The sequence below is a fragment of the Hippocampus comes genome, unplaced genomic scaffold, assembly GCF_001891065.2.
Source record: "Hippocampus comes isolate QL1 unplaced genomic scaffold, H_comes_QL1_v1.1 scaffold129, whole genome shotgun sequence".
Lineage (NCBI taxonomy): Eukaryota > Metazoa > Chordata > Actinopteri > Syngnathiformes > Syngnathidae > Hippocampus > Hippocampus comes.
The window spans coordinates 136,779-155,631 of NW_017805992.1; the positions used below are offsets into that span (position 1 = coordinate 136,779).

The 18,853-nt window shown below is 43.7% G+C and overlaps 1 protein-coding gene across 1 annotated transcript in view; it reads right to left on the reverse strand.

Annotated features, from left to right (window-relative positions):
• fat4 (FAT atypical cadherin 4) overlaps nucleotides 1-17,986 on the reverse strand; it is a 120,404-nt gene extending 102,418 nt beyond the window's left edge. The window contains exon 1 of the mRNA XM_019892205.1: nucleotides 12,529-17,986. Coding sequence (XP_019747764.1) covers nucleotides 12,529-17,610 — 5,082 coding nt within the window. The 5' untranslated portion in view covers nucleotides 17,611-17,986. The remainder of the gene's footprint in view (nucleotides 1-12,528) is intronic.
• Nucleotides 17,987-18,853: the final 867 nt, after the last annotated feature.

Sequence of the window (18,853 nt, forward strand, 5' to 3'; positions counted from 1 at the left end):
CTTTTTATTTTCACATTTCTCTGTCCCAATAAATTTGCCTTTATAGCGTCGTCCCCATTTTTCAATTGAAAACAGCTGGAAGAAAAAAAAAAAAGTAAATCCATGACAACAACAGAGGAGAAAATAGAGCAGAAAGTTACGCATGCATGCTTAATCATAAGAAAGCAAGTAGTACTAGGAAGGGGGGCTTTTTAGGGGGCTTCTTCTGGAAAACTCATAAAATAAGAGCGAGGGAGGGAGGAAGGGTGATACAATAACATGGACTCTCACTCTTGTGGTGCCAGTCGATCTTCTCTAGTGCTATGTGGCCTTCCAGGTCCCAACTGGCTCCTAAATAACCCCCCTCCCACCCCCACGCATGCCCCCCTCATCATCGTTTCACCGCCTGAAGAGATGAGCTATGCGAGTGTTAAAAATGCATCGGAAATAGGAAATATTGTAAAATACCGTCTTGGAAACTTTAACTTTGCAGTGCAGAACAAAGTGTACCGAGAAAATGTAACTCATCATCCAACACAAGAAGACAAAGCTGCCTGGTACAACAAGAACGAACGAAAAATGGGAAGTACATTTCATTTGAAGAACAATAATATCAAATAATAATAATAAAATAATAATATAAATAATAATAACAATTCAGCAATAATATTAATTAAATAATATTTTTAATGTTACAATACACTTCATTATTTTTGATAAAATCAGGTATTTAAAAATGACTAATCAATGAATTTAATGTAATTGCATTAAAAAAAATCAAGAAGTCAAGTAAATATTTGTCAATGTAGTATCCACCATAGTATAATGAATTAAAATACAATTTTAACTTAAAAATGAAAAAATATGTATTTATGAGCATCAAACAATTCAAATATTAAATATTAAAATTATTGTTCAATTGAAATGTTTAGATGAAATTACAATTACAAACAACAGAAATACACTGCTAACACATCTACACAACTTGTACCGAAAGAGGGCCTAGAGATGACAAACACCTCCTAAATGTGATGGCTGCACGACATTCTCCGAGCCTGAGCTGGTTGCCTTTAATTTGAGTTTGATTTTACTGTGGTTAGCTTACAGTCCGTTTTGCTCTGAGGAATACTGAAACATCACATGTTTAGTCATTGTTTTAGTCTTTCGAGAAGCTGCATTTAAAGTAAATTTATTTATTTAGTTGTGGGGACTGCGTTTCTTTGGTCCTTTGGTCACGATGCCATCAATCATCCCGTCTCGTGTGAGGCGTGCGGAGCCAATAAAAACAAGTCAGTTATTGAAGATGCAAGGGGTGATAAGTTTGCGAAAAACTTTTTTTTACGACCTTCAAAAATGACTGGTTGATCTCTCTCTCGGTGAAAAGTGCTGATGGCAAACTAAGCGGAGCGTTTTTGTGTTCTTTGTCCAGTGGGAGTGCAGTTTAAATTTAACCACAATGTCCCTCAGAAGGCTCATATAAGACGAACTGAAGGAGGACTGATGCAGAACAAACTGCGCAGGCCTGTGCTGTAAGTCACGGTCTAATTGCAGTATTGGGAGCATGTTTTTTGCACGTGTGTGAGCGCAGAGCATAATTCACGCGTTAATCTGGACGAGGATGTCGCCAGACTTGAGGCGAGGCATGTGGCGTCCCACTAGGTGGTCGTGGCGGATGAACGCGGTAAAGGGGAGTGGCGCTGGTCGTCCATTTTATGAGACAATGACTGTAAAATGTGAATAAACATGCGTGCTCGTCCGCTGCCAGAAAGACTCACATTTGACCACCGGGTGAACTCGTGATGATATGACTTCTTGTTTTTAAACAGGATTTTGCTCACGTGATTATTAAATGGTTTGTGTATGAACAGTTAGCTGCCTACTCATCACATGAGAAATTAAACATCCGTGCATTTTTTTAATAGCAGTGACAGGTGATCGCCAGACAATCGCAGTGCACTTACTGACAAACACGCATTCATATTTGATATTCACACGGACAGGGGGCAGAAAATAAAACATCTACACAACACCCCTGTTCGAATGCCAGAAAAAATTACATGCATTCATTTGGTTTCTAAAAACAGAAATAAAAAAAAACAATGCAAAAAGCACATTTTTTTAACCTTTTTATCCAAACAAAATGTTTCTCTTTCTTTAGTTTTTTTTCCCCATATTAAACGACTTTCAGCTAGACAGCAACATGATGTAATCGTTAAGTTTGACAACGCTAACCTATGGTAAGCTAATGCTCCCTCGGCGCTTTTTCTCTCCCGGGGCGAGGCGGAGGCTTGACTGATATGTGGGGGAGGCTGAAAAGTAAACGATTTTCATGACTTTTCTTGAGAGGTTCTTTCGTTTTTAAAATAAAAGTAGACGAAACACTAGTGGTGTGCGGTAGAGATGTGTATTCGATAGAAGTAATGAATGTTCCCGAAGGTAGAGATTTGGACCCTTCCATGCCCCAGGGAATGCACACTATTTTGAAGCCTCCGCATTTGAAAGCTGCGTTTAGTGCTCCTTCAGGAGTTGGACCTCGTTGTTCCAATCTTTTTCTTTGCCAACCTGGGAGACTGGAAGATTTTGGGATGCGCACTGCGCCCCCCCCAGTCGGAGTGCCTAGTGCCGAGCGCTGTTTTTGGTGCACTCTGAATAACCGAACGACGATTTTAAGCGACGCTCTTAAGTTTCCAAATGGTCGGAGTGAACCAGCGCACGCTCGAAGATTATTTTTGAACGCGCCAAGTAACTGAAAGACTCAGCCCGCCCCTCCTTGCCCTGAACAACACACATGGGGTGCAGTTGCAGCACAAACATGGAAACAGGAATTGTATTGGAACAGAATGGCTTCTTACTGGACGGAAAAAAAAGTTTGTAAAGTTCGAGAAATATCTAAAAATTTATAATAAATTGCTGCGGGGTTGGCGCAGGGCTATAGCACCACGCATGCTCCCCCGACAAGCAATTCTCAAGTGGAATTTGAGGTGACATTTAATTCGTTGCCTTTCTGCTCCAGCAAAGTCTGTGCGAGGTAAACCGCGGTTAAAAAAACACACGCATTCTCGGCACTGCATTTTTCTCTCTGTGTGACTTTTGATTGTCACGCGTCATTTAGTGGCAGTAAAAGAGTCTGAAAGTTCCTGCCTCTTACAAACAGAATTCATATCCGCTGGGACTTCCTTGGTTTTTTTTTTCCTTTCTCTCTCTTGTGGTTTGCACTCTTGATCAAAAAACAGGGGGCAGATTTCTTTCCTTTTTTTTTGTGCAATCAGAACAAGAACAGTGATCTAAAGTTTCCGAGCTTCGCTTTCACTCGAGCGCGGCCGGCCTGATTAAGAGAAGTCGGGAATGGGAATGCGCAGGTAGGATTTTGGATAAATCTTTGCCGTATGACGACACCCCTTTTTATAAAATCCGCTGATATCATTCAAACTTAGATGTTATGTTTCAGCATCATTCGTTAGCCTCAAAGCATAATTGTCTACGTCAGTGATTTTCAATATGTGCTCCGAGTACCACGAGTGCGACATGGGCTTCCTCTAGTGCACCCCATTACATTTTAGGTTCAAACTGTGCATAATGTTACAGTGAATTAAACTATTTTTTAATCCACTGCCCATTTGATTATATTTCTTACAGTTAAGTTGTATTTAGGTTATATAAATGCTGTCAAGTCAATTCAGGGTTTTGTTTCTAAATACATTTTATATGTTTAAAAATAATTATTGAAACCCTGTGCAAAGACTAAAAACTATTTAGTACTCAGATGTGGAGATAAAGAGCGGTATTTTCATGACAGTCTTGAATCCTGTGTAACGGGTGGTATAATTGCAAGGAGGCTGGTTAGACCCACTGTTGGTAATTTTGCCGGAGGCCGGTGGATCTGTCAGAGGGACGGCAGTGCTGTGGTGGAAGTAATCACAGTCGACTTAAGTCATGGTCAATCAAAGCGGCTTTTTTCATTCCTTGTAAATACAGCACACACACGCAACAGAGTCACCACATGGCGGAAGCACACCTGCACCGGTCATTCATGTCTCCCCATCCCAAAGTCTCCCTCCAGTGGGAAGATTTTTAAAAACACAGTCTAATTGTTCAAGGGGGTTTAGCGCCTGCTGTTCAAAGATGTGTGAATAAAACATGTCACATTAGATGCCTGAGCATCCATTAAGTTTCGATCAACTTTCTGGCACCAAATTGTCACTCCACCAGGCAGACACTTTATCTGCTCGCACCGCCCCCCAATCTAGACGAAAACTGATCTGGCGTATTGGCAAACCGTGTGCTTGCAGGAAAATGAGGATCCGCCATCTGCAAAAATCGAACCCTGAGCATTAATCAGTTTTTCACCGTTTTAGTATTCTTGATCGATTTTCGGAGGACTTGGCTAAAATTTTGCCTATCAAGGTACTTCAAGTCCCCTCCCATCAAGATACTTTAAGAGCACTTTCGCACCTCCACTCACATGAGTGGCTATCCGGCACAACGCGAGATGCTGTTAGACTGTTAGCTTGCGCTCTATTTGGTGGCTACCGCTGCGAGCCCTGCGATTAACTGGTAAGATGTATTCCACACACCAGAGCTTAAGATGCTCTCTTTTCATGGCTCAAACATGTGTAAAGGCAATGTAGCATCCATATTTTAGGTCATAGTATTTGGTCTTTGATTGACAATTGACAGTTCAGTAGGGGGTACTATGAGGGCATTTAGTGGACACATCCGCAACAATTTTTTCACCATTTTGAAGCCTCATTTTATAGCTGGCAATTTTGCTTGGTTACAGCAATCGTCTCATCTCTGTGGCGTGTCAAATTCAAGACATTTCTTTTCACTTTACAGGGACTTTATGCATCAAACTAAGAGGCATTCAAATGACCATAAAGTAACACAAAGAGCAGTCTACCTTAGTCTTTTTCCCCCATAATTCCTTGCAACACAGCCTGCATCTGGCACTAAAATGTTTCCATGCCCCCCCCGCCCACACACACACCCTTTCCCCTTTCTGCCCACAACTCCAACAGTCTTTTCTTTGCCTCTTCAATCTCACAGTGCGAGCTGAGGCCCAAGCGTCTATCCAAAAGGTTCACGTCCATCTATGTTCTTTTTACTCTTCAATCTGCCAAATCAAGACAGTACTGGCACAGACCAAAACATAACAAACGCAAAAAAAAAAAAAAAAAAATGCTGCTGCCGCTGCTGGATTGTTTACAGAGGCAGCACAAAAAAGGAAGGCCAGGCTATGTTTACTTTGGAGGCGAACAATGCTTCACCGAACAGGAGGGACCCGAGATGATGTAGTGGACACATCCGCAACAATTTTTTCACCATTTTGAAGCATCATTTTATAGCTGGCAATTTTGCTTGGTTACAGCAATCGTCTCATCTCTGTGGCGTGTCAAATTCAAGACATTTCTTTTCACTTTACAGGGACTTTATGCATCAAACTAAGAGGCATTCAAATGACCATAAAGTAACACAAAGAGCAGTCTACCTTAGTCTTTTTCCCCCATAATTCCTTGCAACACAGCCTGCATCTGGCACTAAAATGTTTCCATGCCCCCCCCGCCCACACACACACCCTTTCCCCTTTCTGCCCACAACTCCAACAGTCTTTTCTTTGCCTCTTCAATCTCACAGTGCGAGCTGAGGCCCAAGCGTCTATCCAAAAGGTTCACGTCCATCTATGTTCTTTTTACTCTTCAATCTGCCAAATCAAGACAGTACTGGCACAGACCAAAACATAACAAACGCAAAAAAAAAAAAAAAAAATGCTGCTGCCGCTGCTGGATTGTTTACAGAGGCAGCACAAAAAAGGAAGGCCAGGCTATGTTTACTTTGGAGGCGAACAATGCTTCACAGAACAGGAGGGACACGAGCTGATGTGCCACTCCAGTGAGATTCAGTTTAAGGAAGCAAAAAAAAAAAAAACTTCAGAAGCACTGCAGTCACCAAGGCCTGAACGCAAGGATATGAAAGTACGTACGAAGAACTGGAAAATAGTTCAGAATCACTAAAATAGTCCAACTGTCACCTATTGCCGAGGTCATTATTAACACTTGTCCACTGAGTGCAATACACCCATCGCTTTTCTTTGAGTTTTTGCTGTGTGTGTTAAGTTGAATTCCCCCAAATATTTGTAGGATTTCAAATGAGGGTTATTTTGCTTTCTCCTTTTTTTAAGTCAAAACGGAACAAAGAAGAAGCAGGAAGTCAAATAACCCAAATTCATCATTATTCTCTCTCACTGAACTGAGTTCTCACCTGATGTCATGCATCACATTTGTGCGGCTTTTTCATGCGACTTTTGATTTTTACTATTTTTTCCGCCAAATTTGGGATACAATTTCAAATTAGCATAATCTTCTTTCTTCTTTTTATAACCTAACTTCAAAATTCAACCCAACCTTATTTCTCTCTCTCTCTCTCTCTCTCTCTCTCTCTCTCTCTCTCTCTCTCGCTCTCTGAGTTAAATCACGCACTCGTCAAGTTACATGAATTGTGCAACCGTAATAGATGACATCACACGAGACTTCAGTACAGCAAACAGTTTCAAATATGTGTGCTTTGCTTTTTCTTCATCTTTTAGCAACACTTAAAGTAGGATTCAACCTCATTTCAAAAAATACAAAATTTGACTGGTTTAATTCGCCAAGAGACTTGCGCAAAAAAATTGACATTGTGCGTGACTTCAGTCTGAGTGTTTTGCTTTTTCTTTGAGGGTTTGCAAGACTTTGCCTTTTTTTTTTACCTGTCAAGTTGAATAAGGAAAAAAATCCTTTAAGTTGGAGATTCCAAATTCTAAAGTGTCACAAATATTCATGCCTGACATCACATGAGATTCAGCAAGTATCAGAGGATTAACTTTGTTTGTTCTTTAGCTTTTTTTTGCAAAGTGCCTATATTTAGCAACTATTTGGGTGTTATTCGAGACTTGTGAGATTCCCTCCAGAGCGGGACATATTCACCCCTCAGCGTCTAGACTGCAAATGAGTCGCACTCGCACAACAATACCTGGCGAATGCAACCATTTTTAGATATGGGCAGCACACAAAACATTTACATGGTTGTTAAGTTTCATACTTGATGGGTGGAAATGGCACCCCACAGACTCATCTTTGTGAATACAAGCCATTAAAAAGTCCATTTGCCACAATACTGTCCGTCCCCTTTAAAATATTGCCTGTGCAGTGAATTGATGGTTTTCAAGATGACGAGTGGCATGGATGATTTCCAATCATACTTATGGGGAAATGTGTTTCAAAATCCAAACATACGAAAGGGACAAGATTCCTTCCACCACAACTATTCAGGATGTGATGAAGATCAACTTGGATCAAAATGGAAAAACAAAAACAAAAAAAACATCCTCCGTACCACTATGACAAAGCATTCCACAACAATGGATAAGTGTGCAGCCAACAAGGCATCAACCCTGCCAGGAAGCAGCACAAAGACTCAGATTCAACACTGAATTCCATTCTTCGGAAAAATGGCCCGAGTAAATCAAGTGCCGATGACATCCAACTTTCTTTCAATCTATTGACTATGTCATATACGGACCTGCAAGGATACAACCTAACGCACACACATAATAAGACAACAAAGCTTGGAGAGACGGTTTTAACAAAGCAGCCAACTTCCCCTTGTCCGACCTATCAATGGAGGGAAATTAGACGGGGTCATGACCCCTCTAGTCGTTTCACAATCACCACTCTCTCGTGTTGCTACCATATATCTGCCGTACAAACAGTGCTCTGAAAAAACATTAGTCTAAATTTGACGGTTTACACTGCGAAAAAAAAAAAAAAAGAACTCCAGAGCGCATTTCCACATGTGGACTCCTCTGACTTTTTATTGGATCTCACGCTTCTCGTAATGCGCCCAGATGAGCCGGGGTAAGGCATGGCGACCGGGGGTGATGAAGTTCAAGCATCTCTTATTTGAAAGTATGGGAATGATGTCTCATTAAGACGGCGAGTGTGTGCTAAGTGGGAAGGCCTGAGGGCGAAGGGAAGGAAGAAACACTTGATATTCTGAACTGGCCTCGGCAAAATATTCAAGAAACAAAGGCTGGATTTAGAGCTATATTCATGCCTCTATTTGGTTTAGTTTTACATTTCAAGTGACACATGAACCTCCTTCACATGAGGCTAATCAAGAGTAGACTACGAGTTAGCTTGCTAGCACTAACGAACATGACATCATACAGAGACAAATAAGTATATGCCCTAGCACTTTACACAAATGACATTATCCATCCGTCCATTTTCTAATCCACTTCTCCTCACAAGGGTCGCGGGGTGTGCTGGAGCCTATCCCAGATGTCTTTGGGTAGTCGGCGGGGGACACCCTGAACCGGTTGCCAGCCAATCGCAGGGCACACACAGACGAACAACCATCCCAGCTCACACCTCGGGACAATTTAGAGCAGGAGTCGGGAACCTATGGCTCGCGAGCCATCGATGGCTCTTTTGATAATTGCATTTGGCTCGCAGATAAAACAAAATATCCTCGCTTGTTTAATAAATCCATCGACTTTTCACTGGTCGTGTCCTGCAGTTGGCAGGGGCAATTTTAATTGGATAATACTGGCTTACGTCGGCTGTTGCTGTGGCAACAGGTAAACGCCCCCTTTTGAATCAGCCCGCTCAGTCATTAGCTCAAAGCTAATCCTTCGACGAATAAGATGGCGAAAAGAAAAGAAGATAACAAGTATGGTGCACTTCAGGACGAATGGACCGAAGGATTCGCCTTTGTGGAGGGAAGAGGTTCTGCGGTGTGTCTAATTCGCAATTACAACATACCATCGATGAAACAGTCGAATGTAAAGCGGCATGCTACGTTTGCATCAAAACACACTATGAGAGAGAGCAGAAAGCAAGCGTGCAAGCTACTGAGCAGGGTCCAAGCTAGCCACCAGCAGGAACTCCGGAAAACTGACTATAATCCCGCAAGTTTTGCTGGATCTTTCGCAATCGTGGGGAACAGAAAACCATTCACATTAATGGTAGTAAGTATTAAAACAAAATTATTGAAGAGAATACATTCAGAGGTGTATTATACTGACATTTTGTTGAATTCACTTTTAAAATACAGTTTGTGTATTTTAAAAGTGAATATATATATGGCTCTCACTGAAATACATTTCCAAATATTTAGCTTTCATGGCTCTCTTAGTGAAAAAGGTTCCCGACCCCTGATTTAGAGTGTTCAATCAGCCTGTCATGCATGTTTTTGGGAATGTGGGAGGAAACCGGAGTACCCGGAGAAAACCCAAGCAGGCCCGGGGAGAGCATGCAAACTCCACACAGGAAGGCCGAAGCCGGAATCAAACCCTGCACCTCTGCACTGTGAGGCCAACGCACTAACCAGTCGACGACCGTGCCTCCCCAAATGACATTACCTCACTAAAATTATCTTTTGGCATTTATAAACAATAATAAATGTTAGGTAGTCGTAGACTACACTCCTAAAATATGTAGCTGAATTGGGAGAGAAGCAGAAACAGTCTTTCATTTTTAAAAGTGCACTTTTCACCAACAAAACAGGACATTCCGAAAGCAGTCCAAAAAATACTATCTATAAATTAAACCTGTGAAATGGTACATAGTATTTTCTGTGGATGTAAAAGTCATTCAAATACAAGTTGTTGGGCAGCTACATAATTTTAGTTCTTTATTTTTTTTATTTATTTATTATCCCACTCAAAAAGATTCAAAGGAATTTTTCAGGTTATAAGTCACATTAATGGTGAAAAAGGTTTTTAAATGATTTATCTTGCATTTCATTTTTATGACGTCAGAAAAACCTGGCATTTGAACAGTGGTGTGTCGACTTTTTGTATAAAACGTACATTGTGGTCAGCTAGTATCAGATTTTCCAGTATAACGATATATTTCAGACTGATACCATTACAAGTATTCACTCCGAGAACTCTACAATACATCTCGTACATTGGTTATATAAAATTACCTTTCTTTCTCATGCAGATATTGATTCGAAGATGTGTCAGACTGCCACAACATCACACAAACTAGAGCAAAATGTCAGATTTTACTAGCCTTAAGTATCACCGGCTTGTATTGGCAGCCTCTACGAGTACCCAAAACCATAAAATAAGGCCAGTGATCGGCCTGATACCTGGTATCGGTGCTCACCCGTACCTAAACATACATACAAAGTATACATCATATTTATCTGGATCGTCTTCATGTCTCACTAACATAAAAAAATAGTACATCTCCTTAATATTAATGTATGGATATCATACTACTGATAGGATGCCCAGTGGGGTACATTGGGGTTGTCTAGCATTGAGCAATTCTGATGACAATAAGTCTGCAACATACCAACAGCTGTTTATAATATTTTGACCACCCTCATATTGCTAACTACAGTAAATATTGGAACCAGCTGTCACACCACAACCACAATAATAAACAGATCATCAGATTGATCACAAATGATTAAAAATGCAGCAATTCAACAACAGGAAAGTGAGGAGTCTCCGAGCATCTCTCATTCGATCCCGCAGGTGTGCCTCGTTTTGTACACGCATTTGCGTTTCATTTGAGGGGAGGCCTCAAAAGGTGCGTCATGAACACAAACATCAGGCCAAAGCTTCAGTTTTAGCCTCTCTGCCCTCAGCATCATCTAAGATGGGGCTTAAGAGGTCGTCCACATTTAATGGCCACTTATTGCCTGTGGAGAACTTCTCGGTCATATCAGGGAACCAGCTGGGACTACCCCCAGTGCCAAAACAGCCCCCGGGCTCACAAGTAGAACTGGTCCACACACACACACACACACACACACGACACATACTTTTTTCAATAACTCCCTCTTAGATACTTAGTCAAGCCACCAAAAACAGTGAACTTTCTAAAGCAGGGGTGGGCAAAGAGTTCTGGACAACTGGTTATTCGAATGTACTTATTTATGTACTGTATGTATTATTATTATGATGATTATTATTCTTTTATTCCATTAAATGACGGATCAATTCATGTATTCTAAATAGTGAAATGTAACCATTTTACAAAAAAAATCAAAAATGATATTGATTAAATATTTGTGTTTTATTTTTTTTAAAACTAGTTCATTACACTTCAATTAATTACAATTCAGTAGATTAAAAATAAAACGTTGAAACATTTATCTGATTAACCATTTGTTCTTAATACAAAGTAAGACAATTTTACAAATACCCTGTATATTTAAAAATATGTTTCATTTTAAAATATTTATTTATTCAATGGTTAGTTAATTATACTTAAATTATAACTCTATATTGAATTAAAACATTGATTTAATTTAAAAATTGATAAATTTCTGAATTTTAAATAATAATTAATATTAGTAAAGTGTACCAATTTTTAAAATACACAAATACATAATTCATCTTTCAATTATGTGTTTAGATTTTTTAATTGGTGATTTAATCACACATACGTTATATTCTATTAATTATAAAGTATTCAATTAAAACATGCAACTCATTAAATAATTGACAAAAATCCTAGCTGTGAACAACACAATTTAAAAAATATTTGTCAAATGTAAACTGTTCCCTTGCTTTTCTTTTGTCCAACGAATCAATGTGGGAATTTAGGAAAGTGAGGGAATGCATTAAACATTTATAGTTATATTTGTTACTATTTTTTATTTCATTTATGAAATACTTGGCCAATCAATTGAATGAAATAGTTAAATAAAAATAACAGAATTAAATATGAAAATGAATGACTATTATGTTACGTGCATAATTTTATTGTTATCCATCCATCAATTTTCCGGGTGCTGGAGCCTATGCCAGTCGTCTTTGGGGACGAGGCGGGGGACACCCTGAATCGGTTACCAGCCAATCTCTACACTGTGAGGTCAACGCGCTAACCACTGGACCACCGGGCTGCCCAAATTTTATAATAATGATAATAATAATAATAATAATCATAATAATCATAATTATTATTATGATTATTATTATAGTTATTATATTATATTATTTTTATACCTTTGCTGCCCTCCAGTGGTTCTTCTCCCTTATATTATACAATAATAATAATAATAATTATTATTATTATTATTATTATTATTATTATTACAAACACATTTTACTTTTTTGCCTAACTTATTAATGAGTTGGCCCATCTGTCCCTTTTAAAAATCAAGTGTGGCCCTTGTGCACAAAGGTTTGCCCACCCCTGTTCTACCAGGACCTTTTTTAAAATCTATTATATTCATATTTGGAGATAAGACAATACTGCAAGTAAGAATGGCATGGAGCGAGGCCGTCTTACACAACGTCCAACAAAATAGATGTTTAGAAAACCTCAGAACTATGTTGAAAAAGTGAATAAATTAGGGGATAAATGCATTAAGTGGCTCTATTGTGTGTGTTACTTGGACTGTGTGTCACCATCTCTCACTTCCAGCATGGATCTTGATCTCATTAATATCCCTGACAAATGCCAGCACATGAGTTCATGAGAGTTCATGAACTCCCACAACAGAACTACAAAAAAAAAAAAAAGCGCTTGAGATGTTACTCACCTCGGCACGCTGCGTCCTGGGCTGGCTCGCGTCCGTCTCAATTGCGTACACGTCCACCAGGTAGAGGTCTGAGCCTTTCTCCCTGTCGAGCTCCGCCGCCGTCTGTATGACTCCGGTGTGGCGTCCGATGGTGAAGAGGCGTCCGGCGGCTTTTCCACCGCTGCGCACCGCCACAATGAAGTACTCCACTTTTCCACCGGGGCCTCGCGGACTGGAGGCGTCCAGGGAGATCACGTTGGTGCCTGGCGGCTGGCCCTCCTTGAGGATGGTGATGTACTTTGGCTGCGTGAATACGGGGCCATCCAGGCCCTGGAGGATGATGGTCATGTCGGTCCTGGAGGTCTTGCGCTCACTGCCATGATCAGTGGCAGACACGGTGAGCGTGTACACGAGGCGGGAGGGCACCAGCTGTGAGGCAAGGCGGATGTCGCCGCTGTAGCGGTCCATGACAAATGTGTCCGAGTCGCCCTCGACCAGCTCGTACTCCACTTCCCCATTTTCTCCCTCGTCGGGGTCAAAAGCCACCACCGTCGTTAGGATGGAGCCGATTACAATGTTGGGCTCGGCCACGAGGGCATTCTGGGACACGAAAGTGGGGATGTTGTCATTGATGTCCGTGACCCATATCGTCACATTTTTAAGGGCAAAACGTCGGAATTCAAATGGCACAGCCTGGTCGGTGGCCTTTACCGTCAACTCAAACAGGTTGGAAAATTCCCTGTCCACCTCCTTGGTGGTGTAGATGAGACCGGAGCTCGGGTCGATGCTGAAGTGGCCTCCTCTGGGGACCTGCTGAACAATGGAGTACTCCAACTGCCCGTTGATATCTGCGTCCGTGTCATGAGCTGTAATTGTCATGACCGAGGCCGAGATCGGAAGATTCTCCGGGATGGACTTGAAGATGTCCCCGGGAGTGAAGATGGGAGGGTTGTCGTTGAAATCCCGAACATGTATGATGACAGGAATTGAAGAGGAGCGCTGGGGTCGGCCGTTGTCCTTCGCTGTGACGTTGAGCTTGTAAAACGACTGTGTTTCGTAGTCCAGCTTTTTGAACAGAAAGATGCTGCCCGTGTTGGGACTAATGCTGAATGTGCCGTGGTTGTTTGTGGCGGTGATGCTGTACGTTATTTCTGCATTCAAGCCAGAGTCAGCGTCGCTCGCCGTCACGGAGGCCACCAGCTCGCCGATTCTCATGTTTTCCTGCACGTCCACAGACAGTAAGGATTTGGGGAAGGTCGGGGTGTTGTCATTCTCATCCAGTACACTAATGCTAAGCATACAGGAGGAGGATAATGGCACAAAGCCAGCATCAACAGCGATTATTTTCAGAGAATAGGAGGCTGTTGATTCATAGTTCATTTTGCCGACTAATGTGACTTGTCCTGAGCTCTCATCAATGGTAAACTGTCCCTCCTCATTGCCCTCAGTGATGTGATAATGAACCAGTCCATTGTTGTTTTCGTCGACATCAGAGGCGGAGACGCGTAGCAGCTGGGTCATGTTCTGCGCCGACTCAGAGATGGAGGCCTGGTAAATGTCTTTGGTGAACTTAGGTGCATTGTCATTGATGTCTTGTATGTAAACCTGCACTTTGGCCTGGTCTCTTAGGGGTTTAGGGAGACCCTGGTCGGCCGAGATGACGACGAAGCTGAAGGCAGCGGCGCCTCTTTGTCTCACGAGCGACTCACGGTCCAATTGCAGTGTGCTCGTCAACTCCCCCGTGATGGCGTTCAACTCGAAGTTGGGCTGCGGAGTCTCAAACGAGTATCTGACGTCGCTGTTTGGCCCAAAGTCTTTATCCTCGGTGTGGACCAAGCCGACCAGCGAACCCCTCGCCTGCTCCTCCTCAAAGTGAAAGACGTAATTGGTGCTGTTAAACAAGGGGCGGTTGTCATTGACGTCCTCTAGGATCACGCTGACATTGACGGTGGCGCTTAGCGGTTCCACGGCGCGGTCTGTAGCCACCACCACTAAGTTATATCTGTCCTGCAGCTCCCGGTCCAGCTCTGCTTTGATGTACAGTTGCCCATCTGGGAAAATTCCAAAGATGTCCCCCGTGTTGCCGCCAATGATGTCATACATGATCTCCCCATTTAGGCCTGAGTCTTTGTCAGTGGCCTCTACTGTGAAGAAGCGGCTGTTGACAGGTTCCGACTCCAGGATGGCGACCTCATAGGAGAACTGGCCAAACACAGGCGAATTGTCATTCACGTCGTAAACGCTGATGATAAGCACCAAGCTGGAGGTGTGCCGGGGGACCCCCGTGTCCGAGGCCAAGACCTCGATCTCGTAGGATGTGGTGGTGACCTCCAGAGGCCCGGTCAGCGTGATAAGGCCGTGCTTCTCGTGGATGTGAAACAGTCCTCTGGGGTTTTGCTTGAGGCTGTAGACCACCATGCCGTTGGCGCCCTCGTCGGGATCAGATGCCTTGGCTTGGAAGATTATGTGACCCATGCTCCAGTTCTCCACGGCGCTCACATGCTCCACAGAGTGAATAAAGTGGGGGGCATTATCGTTCAGATCCTTCACTGTGATGTTGACAAAGGCCTCTCCTGTTATTTCACCTGCTCTGGCTACAACCTTCAGGTGATAGAAGCCCTGCTCTTCTCGATCTATTTGACTGGACGCAGTGATTTGACCGGCTGGGTTTACAGCAAAAATCCCTCTCTGGTCCCCCGAGGTGATCAGATAGGAAATGTTCGAGTTTAGATCAACAGTGGTGGCCGACACGGTCCCTATGACTGTTCCCGAGCCCACGTTCTCAAACACGACAAAGCTGTAAACTTTCTGGCTAAAGATGGGTGGATTATCTTGTGTGTCTATTACAGTCACAGTGACAATGGCGTGGGTGTGCGAGTGCAGCCCACCGCCATCTGCAGCTGCCACCTGCAGCTGATAAGTGGTTTTGACTTCTCTGTCCAACGACGCCAGTGTGGTAATTTTACCTGTGTTGCTGTGAATGTGAAATTTGGAGGTGTCGCCTGCTGTGATGATATATTTCACTGTGCCGTTGCGACCCAAGTCGGGGTCTGTGGCAGAAACAGTAGTGGCAAAAGTGCCCGGGGGCTCGTTCTCTTTCACATTCGCAAAATACTGCACAGGGTAAAAAACGGGCCTGTTGTCATTGATATCCCTCAGGGTGATGTTGACTTTTCCAGCAGAGTGCAACGGGGGCGTGCCTGTGTCTGCTGCCTGGATGTGGAGCAAGTAAGAGGCCTGATCCTCCCTGTCCAGCTCCGCGGCTGTGCTCAAACGCCCTGACGAGGCGTCCAGGCGAAACAGCTTGCGAAGGCCGGGCGCCGTCTCGGCGTCGAATGAGAAACGGACTGTCCCATTCTCGCCCAGGTCGTCATCAGAAGCTGAAAGCACAAGCAGCTCTGTGCCGGCCGGTGCGTGCTCCACCAAGGAAACATGATACATTGTCTGTGTAAACGTGGGCACTTGGTCATTCACATCAGTAATGCTCACAATGAGCTTCGTGTAAGAAATCTTGGGCTGCAGCCCCTGGTCTTTGGCACTAATGTTAAGAACAACTTGCGATGCAACCTCCCTATCCAACAAAGCGGCGCTGGTAACCAGGCCGCTGTTTTCGCTGATGGTGAACCAGCCCAAAGTGTTTCCAGACACCAGCGAGTAGCGTAGGTTGGCATTTTGCCCGGAGTCGCCATCTGTTGCAGAGACCCCTTTTATGTAGCTGCCTTTGGGGATGTCTTCGTTGATATCAACCCTATACAGCGCCTCCTGGAATATCGGCGGGTGGTCATTGATGTCATTGACGAATATCACAAGACTAGCAAAAGACGAGCGCGCCACTGGCTTGCCATTGTCTGACACCGACACTGTTAGGTTGTATGAGGAAATTCGCTCCCTGTCCAACACGCTGGCCACTTTGATCAAACTCAAATTGGGCACAGGGGACGTGTGCACCTCAAAATGTCTTTGCTCATTACCACCTAAGATGGACACAGAGATGTTACCGTTGGCAGTGGGGGAGTCTGAATCAGACACTGTGAGCAGTGCTACCACTGTGCCAATTTGTGCATTTTCATCAACAGAGGCAAACTTGGATGTGGTGGGGAAGTACCTGAACTTCACCACAGGGTCGTTGTCATTCACGTCCAACAATTTGACGGTTGCCTCCGTTCTACCGGACAACGACGGTGCCCCACTGTCCACCGCGTGGACAGTCAGCGAATACGCCTTCTTACTTTCATAATCCAAACTTTGTTTTATGATAAGTGTCCCGTCTTTGGGGTCAATTTGAAAGGGGGTGCCCTCGTCTAGGTAATACCTGATCTCTGCGTTGGTCCCATCGTCCTGATCGGACGCCGTGATTTGCAGGATGCTGGACCCCACCGCGGCATCCTCAAACACGCTCGCCTCATACTGTTCATGCTCAAATGCAGGCGGGTTGTCATTGATGTCCTGGATGGTGACGTTCACCTGCAGATAGCCAAACTTCTTAGGGTCCCCCTTGTCCTCCACTTCGATGAGCAGCTGGTAGAAGGGCGTGAGCTCCCGGTCCAGGCCCCCTGTCGACACCAGGTGCAGGAATGCGCCCTCGCCACTGGGATTGACGGTAATATCCAAGCGGAATTTCCTCTGTTGGTTTCCCTTCACGATTCTGTAGGTGGTGTGGTCCACACCGTTACTCCCAATGTCAGAGTCGGTTGCTGTGTCCAAGATTACCTGCCGGCCGCTGCTGGCATCCTCCTTGAAAGACACCACGATAGATGCATCCGGGAACACGGGCGCGTTGTCGTTAATATCCAACACCACGATCCTGACCTCCGTAGGGTAAGTAGGCTGACTGGAGAGCACCACCACGTTGATGACATCGCTCTGCAGCAGCTCCCTGTCCACCACAGACGAGGTGGAGATCACTCCCGTGCTGCCGTTGATGGCGAAAAGTCTGTGGCTCTCGCTGAAGCGGTACGTGAAGCCGGCGCGGGTCTCTATCTGACCCACGTAGGTGCCCGCGGGCTGCTCCTCCAGCACGCGGAACTCTTGGCGGACTTGCGTGGATGCCGAGTAGCGCGACAGAGTCCACAGCAGCAGCAGGAGTGAGTGAAGCCGCGCCATGGTCAGGTCAGCCAGCCCGGTGCAGCTTGATGCATCCACGCTACAGCATTATAATCCAAACGTTCCGAACGTGGAACCTGGAAACTTAATTTGTCACGGTGATCTTCTTTTGAGCACTTAACTCCAGCGTCGACGTGCACTCCTCATCAATACGGCATCCACGGGATGGTGAAAAGCATTCCCGCAACACACAAGAAACTTTTCCACCCTCCCTCTCTCGTTTATTTCCCCCCAAAAAGGAGCATCGAATTGTCACTCAAAGTATCCGCGCGTAAAAGTGGATCCGGGGAGCTGCGCGCATCCGTGGAGGGATACGAATAACGGTCCACTCACGCTTGCACTCAACATTGCGCCGCTACTCGGCAAAGTCTCACTAGAAAAAGTTAAAACAAAGCTGGAGTCGGGGCAAACTCCCTCCCACTGGCGATCCCATTGGACGGGGGTGAGCGCGCTCGCACCGCCTCAGTCACTTTCCATTGTTACATGCACACGCACGCACACATCATTCACGGGCGTCATCGCACACTTACTGTTCCTCCTGCTACTACAGGATCTGTCAATCATGTTGCACGCAGGTAATTATACCCTTCATACATCTCACAATTGCGCCTGTAAATCAGAATAAGTGTTTCGAAACTCCCAAAAACACAAAAAGCAATGCATTTTCAAAAGATTACAACATAAATTCCTTCATCAAAATGTAATCACGCATTCAGTCATGTATAGGGTGAACACATGTATTTTTAAAACAATTTCCATTGTCATTTGGGGGGGAAAAACTTGATTGGTTGGTTAAATTCATGCCACAGGTAGAAGACAATTCACTCTAAAACACAACTATTTAATTTAAAAACTGCGTTTCTTTGTAAAAGTTTTATTTCCTTTCTTTGACACAAATATAAAAGGCATTTCCATACGTGCATGCTCAGTACCAGTTCCAGTTTATGGTACACTTTTATAGATGGGTAAATTGCATCACCTAGAGGCTAAAAAGTGCTACAGCAACATTACATGGAGAGACTGTATTTCAAGTATAACATAGTGTATATCTAGGTGAAAACATTTTTGTTTTGACTGACCAAAATATGAAAACATTGTTTTCCCAAAACGACAGACTTTAATTACCTATTTCACTATAATTAATGTCACGTTGCTATTAAAGTTAATCTCAAAGTGTAAAGTGCAATCATCCAAATCAAGACCAGATGAATGGATGATAAGGAAGAGAAGATTAAGAATCCAA